General features: G+C 39.8%; 2 protein-coding genes across 2 annotated transcripts; one reads left to right on the forward strand and one right to left on the reverse strand.

Annotated features, from left to right (window-relative positions):
* Nucleotides 1–946: 946 nt before the first annotated feature.
* Nucleotides 947–1,843, forward strand: mrpl21 (mitochondrial ribosomal protein L21; the record flags this gene model as incomplete). Its single annotated transcript, XM_079219418.1, has 1 exon — nt 947–1,843. One exon carries the CDS (start codon nt 947–949, stop codon nt 1,532–1,534), a length of 588 nt encoding a protein of 195 aa, XP_079075544.1. The 3' UTR covers nt 1,535–1,843.
* A 2,809-nt stretch (nt 1,844–4,652) lies between these two features.
* cUnh6orf120 (chromosome Un C6orf120 homolog) lies at nt 4,653–7,384 on the reverse strand. Its single transcript, XM_079219547.1, has 2 exons — nt 7,355–7,384; nt 4,653–5,299 (listed from the first exon to the last, which is right to left on the reverse strand). Exon 2 carries the CDS (start codon nt 5,248–5,250, stop codon nt 4,687–4,689), a length of 564 nt encoding a protein of 187 aa, XP_079075673.1. The 5' UTR covers nt 5,251–5,299; nt 7,355–7,384; the 3' UTR covers nt 4,653–4,686.
* Between the last annotated feature and the right edge of the window lie 7,934 nt (nt 7,385–15,318).

The following is a 15,318-nucleotide window of genomic DNA, read 5'->3' on the forward strand; positions in this document are numbered from 1 at the left end:
GTTTGTAATTTCCCCTTAATGTACATAAAGTATGAAAAGTAGGTATTCATTGTGCAGTGAAATGTTCTGTCAGTCTTTTACTATTATATATATTTTGTTTGTATTAATATATTACTGCTGCATTCATGTGCGTTTTATTGATGCAGACTCCTTTATATACTGTTGATTAATTAGTTTAATCTACATCAATACATCATATGTATTCAAAAGGCTTTTTAGTAGTCAAGTTTTCTCAACACATAAAGAAAACTCTTCATCCTTCAATTTATGTTAAACATTCGACATCAACACATCTGGAGACACAAGGTTTGAGATTAAAAAAAAAACTGTCATCTGACAAGTAATTACAATGATCAGAGGTAAATATTGTACTTTATACTTCACTACATTTGTCTGAGATGTGAGTAAAAAGTACAATATTTACCTCTGAGATGCAGTAAAAAGTACAATGTTTACCTCTGAGAGGTAAGAAAAGATAAGATAATCCTTTATTAGTCCCGCAGTGGTGAAATTGCAGGATTACAGCAGCAGTGCACACAGAGACACATAGTAAATAAAACAATCAAGTAATATAAATAAACAGTAAAACAGTAATAAAAATAGCGAACAGTAAAGAAGAATGCAATATTAAATATACAGACTGAAAAAAAAGGATATAAAAGTACTTAAATGTATTATATATTGCACCAGATGAATGTAATTAAAGTGTTTGTGATGGAGTAGTAGTATAGTTACATACAATTGAAATACTCAAGCACAATACTTAAGTATATATATTTAGTTACTTTCCACCAGTGAGTATTTACTACGATGATTTCACCCACAAAGATGTTTTTGAAAGCAGAGAAAGTCATGTCAGGTGATTCCGTAGCGACGCATGCGCAAACACCGTAAGCGTTTGAGAAGTCACGCATGCGCGGTGCGACCTAGGCCGCTTCCTGTCAAGATGTCGCTGTCCACAGGAGCGGTGTTGTGGAGGACATGCTCCAGGTTGTTGCCGAGACACAGAGTTGTTGCCGTCCGAGCGCAGAGCTCCGTGGGCCGGCAGGACCTGGTGGACCCGGTGCCCCGGACCTCCCTGTCCCGGCCCCCGTGGCCCGAGCACACGAGCCCGGTCTCGGAGGCGGAGGAGCGGATCCGACACGCCGCGGTGGTGCGCGCCGTGAACCAGCGGATCCAGCGGCAGGACTTCGGCCGCCTGTTCGCCGTCGTGCACTTCGCCAGCCGCCAGTGGAAGGTCACCGGCGAGGACCTGATCCTGATCGAGAACCACTTCGAGGCCGGCTGCGGGGAGCGGATCCGCCTGGAGAAGGTGCTGCTGGTGGGCGCGGAGGACTTCACCCTGCTGGGGAGACCCCTGCTGGGCACGGACCTGGTCCGGGTCGAGGCCACCGTGATCGAGAAGACCGAGTCCTGGCCCAAAGTCCACATGCAGTTCTGGAAGAGGCACCGGTTCCAGCGCAAGAGGATCATCGTGCAGCCGCAGACGGTGCTGAGGATCAACAGCATCGAGCTGGCCTCCAGACTCTCATGAGGAGGAGGAGGAGGAGGAGGATGAAGAGTGGACTATTTCACACACACACTGTGTGTTTGTGTGTTTCCAGTTAATTTGCTTTATTGCAACAATGTGACTCTTTGTTGTAAATAAAGCTTCATCTTTTGCAGATGATATTTAATTCTGTTCCAACTATTGTTTTTACATTTTAAGTCACTTATTTACTATTTTTACTTTAGTAAAGTAGCAATACTACAGTGTAAACATACTCTGCTGCAAAGTCCTGCTTTTGAAATCTTACTCAAAACGTACAAAACTATTATTAGTGAAATAATATTCTTAAAGTACCAACGTTAAAAGTATTTGTTCTGCAGAATCCTATAAATGACTGGATAACCAATGCATCAATGTGTTCGTCTATTTAATGTTGAAGGTGGAGCTCCTTCCTAATCAATAATTTAATCTATAATATATATTGTTAAATCACGACAGCTTGTCAGACAAATGGAGTAAAAAAAAGTACATTACTTCCCTCAGATGTCGTGGAGTAGAAGTATAAAATATCACTGAAATACTCAAAGTACCTAAAGATTGAACTTAAGTACTTTTCTTGCTGTGAAAAAACTGTTAATGCATTAGAAAACAGATCAATTTATAACGTTATTAATCAGTTAGTTGCAGTGGTAGAAAGTAAGTATATCGACGACTTTATATCTTTACTCCAAATATTGTACTTTTTTTCCACTACATTTACTTTGCAGATTCAGATTAATACAAAATATGAATCAGCTCATAAATGTTAGTTTAAACTAACCGGCAGAATTAAAACATTTAACAGCTGCAACGTTAAAGAGATGAACACGTTAATGAAAACATAATATAATACTGACACTTTATTCTGAAATGCCAATTTTACTTTGAGTTTTTATGCAAATATAATCTATAACTGACTTCAGAGAAGTCTTTAATCAATGAGGGATTTATCGTGTTATTTTGTGTTCATATATAAATTAATGAATACACATATATATATACACATATATATACATATATATATATACACATATATATACATATATATATATACATATATATATACATATATATATATACATATATACATATACATATATATATACATACACATATACATATATATATACATACATATATATATATATACATACATATATATATATATACATACATATATATATATATACATATATATATATATACATATATATATATATACATACATACATACATATACATATATATATATATATATATATATATATATATATATATATATATATATACATACACACATATATATACACATATATATATACATACATATATACATATACATATATATATATATATATATATATGGCCTTAGAATGCAGTGTGTCATATTAGCATGACAATACTAAGGTGAAATTTAACAATTCATTTAGAAAGTTTCGTTAAGTTTTATTTGTCACATGTTTGGTGACGTGTCATACATGTTAGAAGCAACAGCTGAACACGCTTTATCATTATTATATCACGAGTCGCCTGATTCCTCTCAGAATCACCCGGCTCGACATTTAAACACTTCCTCCCCCCCCGAAAAAAATCGGACACAAACAAGACAGACGGTTTGGATTTTTTTTTTTTAACAGTCTTGCAAAAAACAACTGCTTTATTTAGGAACCTGAATGCATCGTCTCTGGAAACAGGAAACCGGGAGAGCGATCTCTTGAAGGCACTGTTGAACATTTCTGCTCAGCGGTAGCGAGTTTCCTCGTAACTGAACCCCAAACAGCCGGAGGTGATGTTTTTAAATCAGGAGCTTGTCCAACAGGCGAACAAAAATCATAATAATAATAGAAGAAAAACAGTGAGCGATCAAAAACAATGAAATGTTGCTACGCATTTGGAACCGGCAACTTGTGTTAGTAAACCCACATGTTCACATTTGGAGTCTAAACTAAGTAAACAGAATGAAAACAGTGAATTAAAAATCATGACGGCGTATTCAGCAGCAGAAATCTGTGTAGCGGGACAAATCACCGGCTTTTGAACCGTCTACAACCTTCCTTTACGTCCAATAATGAGATACCACTTCCTCTCTCTTCCCAAAAGGGAGACAAACCATCCTGGGGGAAACCTCGTGTTTCATCTCACAAACGGCCGACGACGACTGTATTGCTAAAGTTGTTTGTGGTTCTTCTATTTTTTTTGACGCGCAGAGTTAAGACAAGCGGTTTCGTTCATTCACAGGCCGAGAGGTCAGAGGTCAGCCGCCGCGGTCGCCCTGTGATCGAGTCCGACTTTGATTTTGAAGATTTATGCTGAAGTCAGAAGGATCGGTTTGGAGTCAAAGTCCAATGGAGACACAACACAAGAGACGAGCCACTCTGTGTTTAGGTTGATTTAAGTTTGAATGAAGCTCAAAAGAATAGCTTTAAACTGAAGGTTTAAAGAAAGAAAGGCTCCGTTCCAAGTCTGGACTTTTAGTCATTGGTATTTCTATTCCCATGAAGCTCTGATTTCACTTTGGCTCTCTACGACGTCACTAAACGCAGCTTTTCATCAGACTCTACGAGTCCCGTTGTACCCATCAGAGCTGCCGTTTGACGAGAGGCTCCCAACTTTTCTTTTCCCCTCTGAAAATAAAAAAACACACGACTGCCTTTAGTAGTGGTCGCCCCGTCACGACCAGTATGGAACAGAAGGGACCATGAAAGTTAACCAGTAACTCGTACATTCAAGATTTTAACAAAATCTCACCTCACAGACTCCAGAAATATTCCCCTCTTGCCCCTTTTGGTTGAACTGCAGTCCGGTTAAGAAAACTAAATCACAAAAAGGCCCAAATTAAGGCCGTGATTTAACATGTCAGCGTGACGCGCTTCACTCTCTGCGGCCGTAAAAAAAGAGGAGACCAAAAGCGGAACCTGCTGCGTCCGACAGGCTCGCGTTCGTCTGCTCGTCACCGAACACACGGCCAGGCTTCCACTGGTGACTTTTTAAGACTGATGTCGACTGGTTTTGAACCAGTACGCACATTTGATCACAAGAAAAAAAAAGGATTTAGTTTTTGTCTGTTTGCGCCACATTTTCTCACCTATACAAAAATTAAATCGTCACCGAATCAATGCTGACGTAGCACAAAAAAAAAAGAAAAAAAAAAACTGTTTTCAAAACAAAATCTCGAGTACAATCTTCAAAAGTCCGATTAGAATTGTCCAAAAGATCGACTCCTCCTCCTGGAAGTCCTCCTCCGCCGCCGCAGGGGATTTCCTTTTCTTGTGTCCGTCCTCCGGCGCGTACGAGCCCTTGTCCAGCGGCTCCTGCGGGACCGTCTGATCGTAGAACACGCGCATCTCAAACTCGCTCTCCTTGTGAGACGGGTGGCCGTAGATGCCGATGCCCACGGGCCGGGCGAAGTCCCCCGGCACCGTCACCACGTCCTGGCCGCAGGTGACCGACTGCAGCTTGTAGGTGTCGAAGCTGGGCCGCAGGGTTTTATCCGACACGTAGAGGTCCGCGTCGCCCTTGAGGCTCCGCATGTGCAGGATGATCCTGCCGTCGTGGTTGAGGCGCAGGTAGCTGTAGTTTCCGGCCCCGATGTGGCCCTGGACCACGTGGAGCAGCACCCACTCCTCGGGGACGCCGTCCTCGTCGTCCTCGGAGGAGCTCAGGAAGCCTCTGGCCTGGGACAGCAGGAGGGCGACCACCAGGGCGCTGCAGCTCCGCATCATGATGAAGGCATCGGTCAGTCAGTCACCGACCTGGACGACACCAGACAGCCTGGCAGGGACGAGGAGGGTCATCATTTATATTCAAGCTTTCAGTGGATAAAATATAAGGGAATCAGAATCTGTTTATTTGCCTGGAATGTTTACACAAACGAGGAATTTTTCTAGTTGGAAGGTGCATACATTAGACGAGACAAACAACAGTCCAATGGGTATTAAATTAAGTATAAGATAAAGTGCTCAGACAAACAGATAACGTTAATGTAAGTGTTTGTTAAATATCTGATAACAGTGAAAGAAATAGCGCAAGATGACATCCTAAACATTCTACTGGCCAAAGATGGAGCAAGTCGAAGCTTTACTCGTGACTTTTAAAACTAACAGACGGATGACGTCACGCTGAATGACTGCTCTCATGATATAAACCATGCTTGGCGAGGGTAATCATCCCGTGAGGTATTCGTTGGTGACGATAAGGTTGTGTTGGTTCCTGCACAGTTAACATGGCCGGATTCATTTGTGTCCCCATTGACTCCTCCACCTGCCTCAAACGAACACAATCAGATGACACTGGGACTCTTCAGGGCCCCTGAGGTCAGGCTTCACTGGTGAATTCAGCATTGTGATGTTCTTAGTTTAACCTTAAAGTTAAATAATGCTGATTTTAACAAGTATGTGTGATCCCCAGCATGGATTTAGTGTTAAAAGTGACTGTATATTATTCCAAGATATAATTTAAAGGGATCAAAGAGAAATCAAACAAAAAGTAAAGAATGAACTTGATGCTACGACGACTACTACTACTACTACAAAGTTAAGTCGCCAAACATGTTTGTTTTTTTAGACAACTTTGTTTACAGAATAGAAAAGACATCCGGAGGCAGTTGTGTAATGTAAGCAAGTGCTTTTACTCAAGGTACTGTACTGAAGTACACGTTCAAGGTACTCGACTGTTTCCATTTAACTTTATACTTTTACTGACGGCTTTAGTTATAGGTGTCCATCTCCTTCCTGTCCAGGTAAACCCTGTGTCTCCAGATGTGTTGAATGTTTGTGATGAACTGAAGGATGAAGTGTTTCCTTCGTGTGTTGATAAACTACTTTATTTTACTACTTCTTCGGATAAAGAAACTCTTTTAAAAGCCTCTTGGATCAGCTGGAAAATACATCGTCACAAAGCTGAAAACAGGTTTTTCCTTTTAGAGATACGAGGTTCACGGAGACGCTACAAACATATTACAGAGTGTGGTATTAGTACGTGTGCTAGTACTGCTTTGAAGTAAAGCAATATTAACTGGAGCTGCTGCCCTTCCTTTAAGGACAGTCTAAAAGAAACCACCTACTCTCAGCAGAGCTATAAATACACGTGTCTCTTCCCGGTGAGTCTGACCTTTGATACCGACGAGAGAAAAAAACTAAAAACACATTTAACTGTAAAAACAACTCCTATTCGCTCTAATGGTCCGCTGGGAGGTTATTAACACGTTTCAGCCACCTGATATTCACTTTAACGTCCAACTCCATGACTTGTGGAGACCAGGCGCGCGTGAGAAGTGTGACATTACGGCCACGACTAAATTAGTGTCGATAAAACCCGGTCCGACCTGTGACGTCACAACCCGACGGGGTTAAACAATACAATTTAAAATACAGAATTAAAATAAAATATAATTAAAATAAAATTATAATATCATGCAAATAAATAATACAAATTAATAATAAAACTAATAAGAATAAATACATTATACTAATACGCCCTTCTATGAATACATATTCGGTCGTATATATATTTATACTTATATATGTCAGCTCAGTGACCTCAGCAGGAGTAAGACCAGCCTGAGCTCACACCAATCTACTTACTAATGTAGCTTAACTTAACTAGGTTAACTTAACCAGGTTAACTAGGTTAGCTTCTTATCACAGCCCACGGTAGCTGACGCGGAGCTAACGCTGCTAAGCTAGCTTGTTCGGGTCGAGCTAAATCCGTTCAAGTTTCCTGAAAAGAGAGGCTGCCGAATGACAGAAAACGTGATTAATTAAGTCACGGGTGGGTTATTAAACACGTGTCGAGGATCAGTTCAACGCGCCGCTTCATTCTACTCACAAAGCTGTCATTTCCGAACCAGCATCTTCGTCCAAACACAGCAACCTGCTGGGAAACTAAGTTCACTTCTTCACTTCCTTTTCCTTTGACTCGCTGACAGCAGAGCGCCGCTCGCTGGCGTTACCTGCCGGTGGAGTGGTGTAACTGCACCCGCCAGGCACGTGTACTTCAGTACTACGCTATTTATATGAATACTTTAAAAGGGTCAAAAGTTATTTTTACACATTCAGAATATTGATTAAAAAAATGTGATCAACAAACAAAATTATATATAGTAAGTAAACAAAAACATACATTATTAATATTATAATCCAATAACTTTAAGATATATGTTATTCTGAAATGGGCCACTCTGCTTACTGTGTACTTTTACTGGTTGTCCTTTAAGTATATTTTGACGTGAATACTGTTGCGCTTCATTTCAGAAATATTATAAACGCAGGACTTTTTTAGACATAAAACTCCGGCTGTGACGTGATGACGTACTACGGCAAGCGTGCGTGCTGTCTCACTTCCGGTCTCCGGCGTGTATCAGATCTCTGACGGCATATTTTCGCAGCTGTGGCTGAACTAAGCTTATTGCGTGATTATTCTCCAGCGCACGCGGCCTATTAGCTGCTTTACATCCAGCATTGTAAACACCCGCAGCTGTCTCCCTCTTTTAGCGACTTCTCGCGTGACCCAACAGTTGTTTTACACTGTTTTACACAGTTTTACACCCCTCTCTACCTCTCCTGCTCTCTGTCATGTGACATGTTGAGCCATGACGTGAATGTGGAGTCTGTGTGTAAATACATTGTGCAAACATGTGTTTTGCATGAGTGCATTTGGATGATCAGATAGAAGTGGTGGTGCCATGCTGCAGGTGTTGCTCATCTCCCAAATTCAAACTGCAACTTATACGAACAAGACTGTATCTCATTACAGCTCGACCTCACAGTGTAATAACTAGACTACTTAATGTGGTACACTGGTGACGCAACGCTGAAAGGGTTAACTTAACATGCATACGGCCAGTAAAGCTTGCTAATAGAGGTCTTTATTATCAGTATAAATGGGGTGAACAAATGATTACAAATGTACCTGTTCCTAATAAACTGGCAACTAGGTTCAGCTTTAAGTAAAAACATTTTTTTTTTACTTAAATCCAAAATGTTTCTCTTCTTAAAACACATTTTTGTAGCAACAAACTAACTTTAGTAACACAAAACAAGCCAATGGTCCAAATAGATAATTTACAGCATACATTATAATTTAAAGCAAATGAGACCAATCTCATCAGATAAATTCAGATAAATTCCAAGATTCAAGATTTTTTTATGTCATATGCACAGATAACAGACAGTTACTCTGTACAGTGAAAAGCTTATTTTCCTGGGTCCTCCTTACACACAGAATTACAATAAAAGGTAAAAAATAAGGCACAAAATATAGTAACAGCACTGCACAATCAGCGTATAAAGTGCACTATGCACTGCTACAAATATACAAGTCGTGACATGAAGTCACAGCAGCCGTCCGACATGACGCTCCAATGAGGGTTTGGCCGTCACCAGCCTCTCCTTCATAAAGAGGTTCCTCTGACTGCATCCACTGGACAGCACCTTCACTGAGGAGGAAACAGACGACACGACACCGTCCTCCACCAAAGAAGGTGAGACGATGTTCACTCGGCTGATTTAGTACAAACGATAACTTCAAGTGCAAAAGAGGAAATGATGAACTCATGCAGGTAAACTGTGTTTTTCTCTTCATAAAGAACTTGTGGAGGGAATGACAGATCTGTAGAATAAGTGTTGTTTAGTTTCATGCCTCGTTGATTTAAAAGGAACACTGTTTGGTTTCGGTGCAGTTTGAATTCATCAGTGTGACGTTCAAAAGTTCTTTAAAGTAATAAACCAGATTTATTTATAGAGTGTAGTAACAGTAAACCCATGTTTTTGACTCAATTTATTGTTTCACAAATACCTACACATTTTCTCTTTACTGACGACATATTTTTAAAAGCTGTTCAGTTCAATAAAAAGTAATAGAGCCTTTTAAACGAGACTATGTGACCTCTGCTGAACAATAACACGATAATGGAATTCCCCTTCAAGTCCCATGACTGCCTGTGTTTTGAGGTTTGCTTCCTTATCGAGCTGACAGATCAGTTTCCATCAAGCTAGTCGTGTAAAACAGGACATTTCTATATTCTTTAACAGTCGTTTCTGTCATTTATTATATTCAGCTTCTCAAATGTTTCCTTCATCATAAATGAGAAAATCATATAAATCCAGGTTGTGAGCTGTTTATATATTTTTCCGTGAGATTAAATCGACAAACTAAGATTACTCTAGAAAATAATCTGAAAAAGTACATAAGTATTAACATCAAAAGTACCAAAAGTAAAAGTACTAATGCAGAATGGTTAATTTCAGAATACATTGTATTATTAGATTATAACTATGTATGCATTAATGTGTTCATCTCTTTAATGATGCACCTGGTGTAACATTAAAGAGCTCTTTTAATTTATTAATATATATTTCATATATTACTTTACATACTTCTGGGCAGTTTGTTCATTTCCATCTGGAGACCAATAAATCATTATTGACGTAATTATTTATTGACTATGAGCATTGTTTCACTGAACTTGCTAAATAGTTTAAGCTGTCAGATACATGTGGAGGAATAAAAAGTACAATATTTAGTAGAAGTGTAAAGTAGCAGAAAGTTTGATCTTTAAACCTTTTTTCAAATTTCTCAAGAATCCGCAACTTGTATTAATTTCTCCACATAATTGTTTTCTCATTAAACTTTAAATAATTAACTGAACATTTTCAATGTTGCATCTAATTATGAGAATAAAACCTAAACATCAGATAGAGACTATGCAGGCGACATGAGGTGTGTGGAGGTGGAGCTCGGGTTAAATCAAACAACCTGCTGCAGACTATAAGCGCTGTGAGGTTGTAATGCATATGGTTATTATCCCTGATGATGTCTGTGAACCCTCAGATGGCCGGCCTGAGCTGGACGGCTGTGACGCTGAGCTTGTTGCTGTACGTTGGGAACTGTTCGGTTCAACTTAAAGGACCGGACCAGAACGAATTTAAAGGACCAAGCCTGAAAGAACTCAAAGAAATGGTTGATAAGATCTGGAACAAGTGAGTCATCTCGTATTAAACACCAGACAGGTTGATGGACTTCTTCCTCCTTTTCTCTAAACAACACGGCCAACACTCCTCTCTGTTCTCTCCCTTTGTGTTTAAGACCAGTTTAAGACCAGTTTAAGACCAGTTTAAGACCAGTTTAAGACCACTTTAGCGTGAACGGTGGTCTTGCCAGGGAAAGAGGAGGGTAGGGGGGAGAGTAAGAAAGGCAAGACCTCGCACCTAACTCGGTGGCACTCCGTCGGCTAATTATCCTAGTGATCCCGGAGGAAATGATAGTCCTCATCCGATATTGGCATAAAGCCTTCGGTCTTTTATCTCACCTTGTGCTAAATCGTTAGGTTTTTGTGTTATTTTCAAAAGAAGTTATAGGTTTTGTCGAGGGCGTTTTACAGCTTGCGCTCTAGGTCCCCTACGGTAGGCTGTAACTTCTCTCAACCCTTATCAAGCGAGTACGTATATCGTCTATACCTTCTCTCTACCTATTTTGACACCATCTCATCATTATGACAAACACTGCAAAAGTCTTCACCCAAAGACACTTACCTTAAGTCTCTTTGGTAGATTCAGTCGTCACCTCTGTATCTCACGGTGGATGGACAGGGAAAGAGGGTTCAAATTGTTTTAAGAACCAGAACCTTTGGTTTGGTTTCAGTCCCTTACGAATGGTAAGGCTGAGTTTTCATTCAAAGTTTATCTTAGATACAAAAAATTAAATTCAATCAAACAGTTTAAAAATCACAAGTAACTAAGAGAAAGGGTTAAGTTTTTTAGAGCTGGTGAGTGAACACCTCTTCTCTCTTCTCTCCTCCTGCACAGAATTGCCAGGCACCCCCCTCCTGATAGCAGAAGTTTCTTCCAGACTCTAAAGCTGGAGACCTGTCCCAACCCCTAAGGGCTGGGACAGGTCCAATCTGATGTTTCTCCTTTTCTAGTAAAGATGCATATCAAGTAACTAAGAGGAAGGGTTAAGTTTAGAGCTGGTGAATAAACACCTCTTCTCTCTTCTCTACTCCTGCACAGAACTGTCAGGCACCCCCAAAAAACATGCATTCCTACCCCCTCTTTTATACACCAGAATACATAAATCATCCTGTCACCAGAGTTGGACAGAGGAGGTTTCACTACCTTATTTGGTAATACTGCCAATGCATGCTCTTTAACAAAGGAGAGAACATTTAACACATCTCATTCAAAAAGAGTATATAACATAGCAACTTATAGCGTCCTATGAATTTTATTTGGTCTAATCACAAACTATAATGAAAATAAAAACCAAACAGTATATATATATATTCAAATGGTTATATAGAGAAAGAAAATGATTATACGGTTATAATAGTTAGACCTTTTTACTTTCATCTTCTTCCTCGGACACTCAACACCAGTTTAAGACCAGTTGACACTGTAGACGCCTCTAAAGGGAGATGTGTTCATTTTCAGCTTCATTCATGTATTCTGGGTTTCTACGAAAAAATGTTTACATGCATTAATGTTGAAAAAAAACACATTATTTTTCTCATTCCTGAACTTCTGTTCTGTATCAAACATTGACATGACGTTTTGTGTCTGTGTTCATTCTGCAGCTATAGCCCAAGCTACAAAGTCGACAACAAGCCTCAGTAAGTAAACATTACTCATGAAGTACTTTTCAAAATAAAAGTCGACGATAACAACATTCATCACAGACTGACAGAACAAATGCCAAATTACGTAATACGTACTGTTCACCATCGAGGATTTTTCACATTTTTAATTCACAATGTTTAGAAAAGATTCTGGATGAACATTTACATTTTGACTTTCTATATTTAATCCACAAAAGAGAAAATAACAGATGTCTGGATTAACATATGACTGAAGTCTACGGTTTAATTTGGTTCCTATATTTTATCAACAAAATGTTTTGAATGACGTCTGCTTTACGTCTTTTATGTCTTTTCCCTTTGACAAAGTTACCCCATGTTCAGTGTGGCTGTCAGCATCCCGTACGACAACAACCTCAAAAGGTACGACGTCAGTGGAATCACCGACCCTCCTCAGACGATGAAGACTACGGTTTTAAAATGTGAAGTGTACAAGGGGACAAGGATGGTTGCAGCCACACTTCTGAAATGGCCCAATGTTCTGAAACAGTGTCCTAAAGAACTAGTACAATGGGATGATTTTCCTAATAAGAACGAGTATAAACCTATACCGTGGGATCAGGTTAAGGGTGTTCCAGAGGATTTTACTAGAACTGATCATGCCGAGTACCGGACTCTGACGGACTTCAGCACCTTAACAAATATACCAAACAAAAATGATTTCATGCTCTTCTATGTTCTTTCTTCTCCGTGCGTTAGCAAATGTACGAGCATAGCTCATGACAAGAACATTCTCAAAATGATAAAGGACATTACGAAATGGAAGAACTACGCTGTTGTGTTTACCAATGTGTTCATGGCCGGAGGTCCTCAATTAGATGAGAAACAGCGCAGAGAAGCGCTTGTGCGGCTCGGGGAAAGCATCGGGCTGAACAACATATTCCGTTGTGACGATGAGTCCTGCAGGAGATGCTATAATAGTGTGAAGAAGGAAGTCGTCCCCCACTGTTACCAATACCCCGATAAATCTGATCCCAGCAACAACTTGCCATCCACTCCATTCATAGAAATGCGTAATGATTTGTGAGGTGAATGAAATATAATTAGACCGCTACTTCTGAAAATAATTAGCCAAACATCAGCAGTACGAGACGACAGCTGCAGGGAAGCAACTGGTGCAGCATACATACATACATCTTCTTTTAGGAACGTTTCATATTTAAAACACAATGTGTCAGGACATCAAACTCTAAAGATAGAAGTGTGCCAACATCAGGATGAGAAGGAAGGAGTAACAATGTATCAATGTAACAATGTATCAATGTAACAATGTATCAATGTAACAATGTAACAATGTATCAATGTAACAACGTAACAATGTAACAATGTAACAACGTATCAATGTAACAATGTAACAATGTAACAATGTAACAATGTATCAATGTAACAATGTAACAATTTAACATTGTATCAATGTTAACAATGTTAACAAGCATCCAGCACCAACTTTCCACAATTGACAGTTGTTGATACTCTGTGATACTCAGGTGTTTTAGTTTCAGATCAGAAGGAAGTTTGATGTAAATGAAGCTCAGTACTGACTCATGTCCCTCATGTCTCCTCTGTAGAGTGTTATCAAGTCCTCTGATGTTCTGTTATTTCTCATTAAAGCTTGGCTCAGCATCAAATCTGATGTGTCCGTGTGTCATTTCACAAGTTTGGATCTTCTGTGCGAAACAGTTCCACGTTTTTTACAGATAAACTTTTTTATTAGCTTCTTCTCCCTGTTACATGTTTTTTGCACGAGTGAATTTGAATGCTTTAGAAAGTTCTGATAAAAAGGCGTGGTGCCATGCTGCAGGTGTTGCTCATGTCCCAAATTCAAACTGCAACACTTTATCTCAATACATAGCTCGAAAGGGTCTGAAAGGGTTAACATGCATACAGCCAGTAAAGGTTCCTAATAGAAAAATGTGGTAAAACGTCTATGACGTGGGCTCAGGTTGCTAAAGAGTGCCCTGGTGCAGTTACAGAGGGTCAAGCTGATCATGCCGAGTACCGAACTCTGACGGCCTTCAACACCTTAAATAATCTAAACAAAAATGATTTCATGCTCTTCTATGTTCTTTCTTCCCCGTGTGGTAGAAGATGTACAGACATGGGAAAACGCGGGAACATTCTCAAGAGCATAATTGAGATTATGAAACGGAAAAACTACGCCGTTGTGTTTTCCAAAGTGTTCAAGCCCCGAGCTGCTCTAGTGGGGGTCAGGTCACCTGCTACTGTTACACAGACGTTCCTCAACCTTGTCCCAGCAACAACTTGCCCTCCACTTCATTCATACTGCCTCCAGGTGGCAGAAGGGACTCCCCCTCAAAAAGGACAACGACATCAACACGAGCGCAGGGGTTTCCACCAATGTGGACGGTGATTCAGGCGGGGTGGAGGGTCAGGGGGGCAGTGGGCTCGAAGGTGACGGGGTTTCCACTAATGTGAATCACCAGAGGTCCCTTGATGCGATATTATCACGATACTTAAGTCCCAAAACGATATTATCACGATACGGCGATACAGTATATTGAGTATTGCGATATACTGGCAACTAGCTTCAGCTTTGAGTTTAATATATTCTTTAACTTAAATCAACAAAGTTTTTCTTCTTAAAACACATTTCAGTAACACAAGAAAAGCAAATGGTCCAAATAGATAATTTACCAAACACATAATTTAAAATCGAATGAGATAAATTCAGATAAATTCCGACATGACGCTCCAATGAGGGTTTGGCCGTCACCAGCCTCTCCTTTATAAAGAGGTTCCTCTGACTGCATCCACTGGACAGCACCTTCACTGAGGAGGAAACAGACGACACGACATCGTCCTCCACCAAAGAAGGTAAGACGATGTTCACTCGGCTGATTTAGTACAAACGATAACTTCAAGTGCAAAAGAGAAAATGATGAACTCATGCAGGTAAACTGTGTTTTTCTCTTCATAAAGAACTTGTGGAGGGAATGACAGATCTGTAGAATAAGTGTTGTTTAGTTTCATGCCTCGTTGATTTAAAAGGAACACTGTTTGGTTTCGGTGCAGTTTGAATTCATCAGTGGGACGCTCAAAAGTTCTTTAAAGTAATAAACCAGATTTATTTATAGAGTGTAGTAACACTAAACCCATGTTTTTGACTCAATTTATTGTTTTATAAATACTGGTGGCCTTA

This window comes from Taurulus bubalis (genome assembly GCF_910589615.1).
Source record: "Taurulus bubalis genome assembly, chromosome: 6".
Taxonomy (NCBI): Eukaryota; Metazoa; Chordata; class Actinopteri; order Perciformes; family Cottidae; genus Taurulus; species Taurulus bubalis.

Bases quoted from the DNA above. Each gene is read 5' to 3' on its own strand.
- cUnh6orf120 (XM_079219547.1), bottom strand. From the start codon at position 5,250: ATGATGCGGAGCTGCAGCGCCCTGGTGGTCGCCCTCCTGCTGTCCCAG.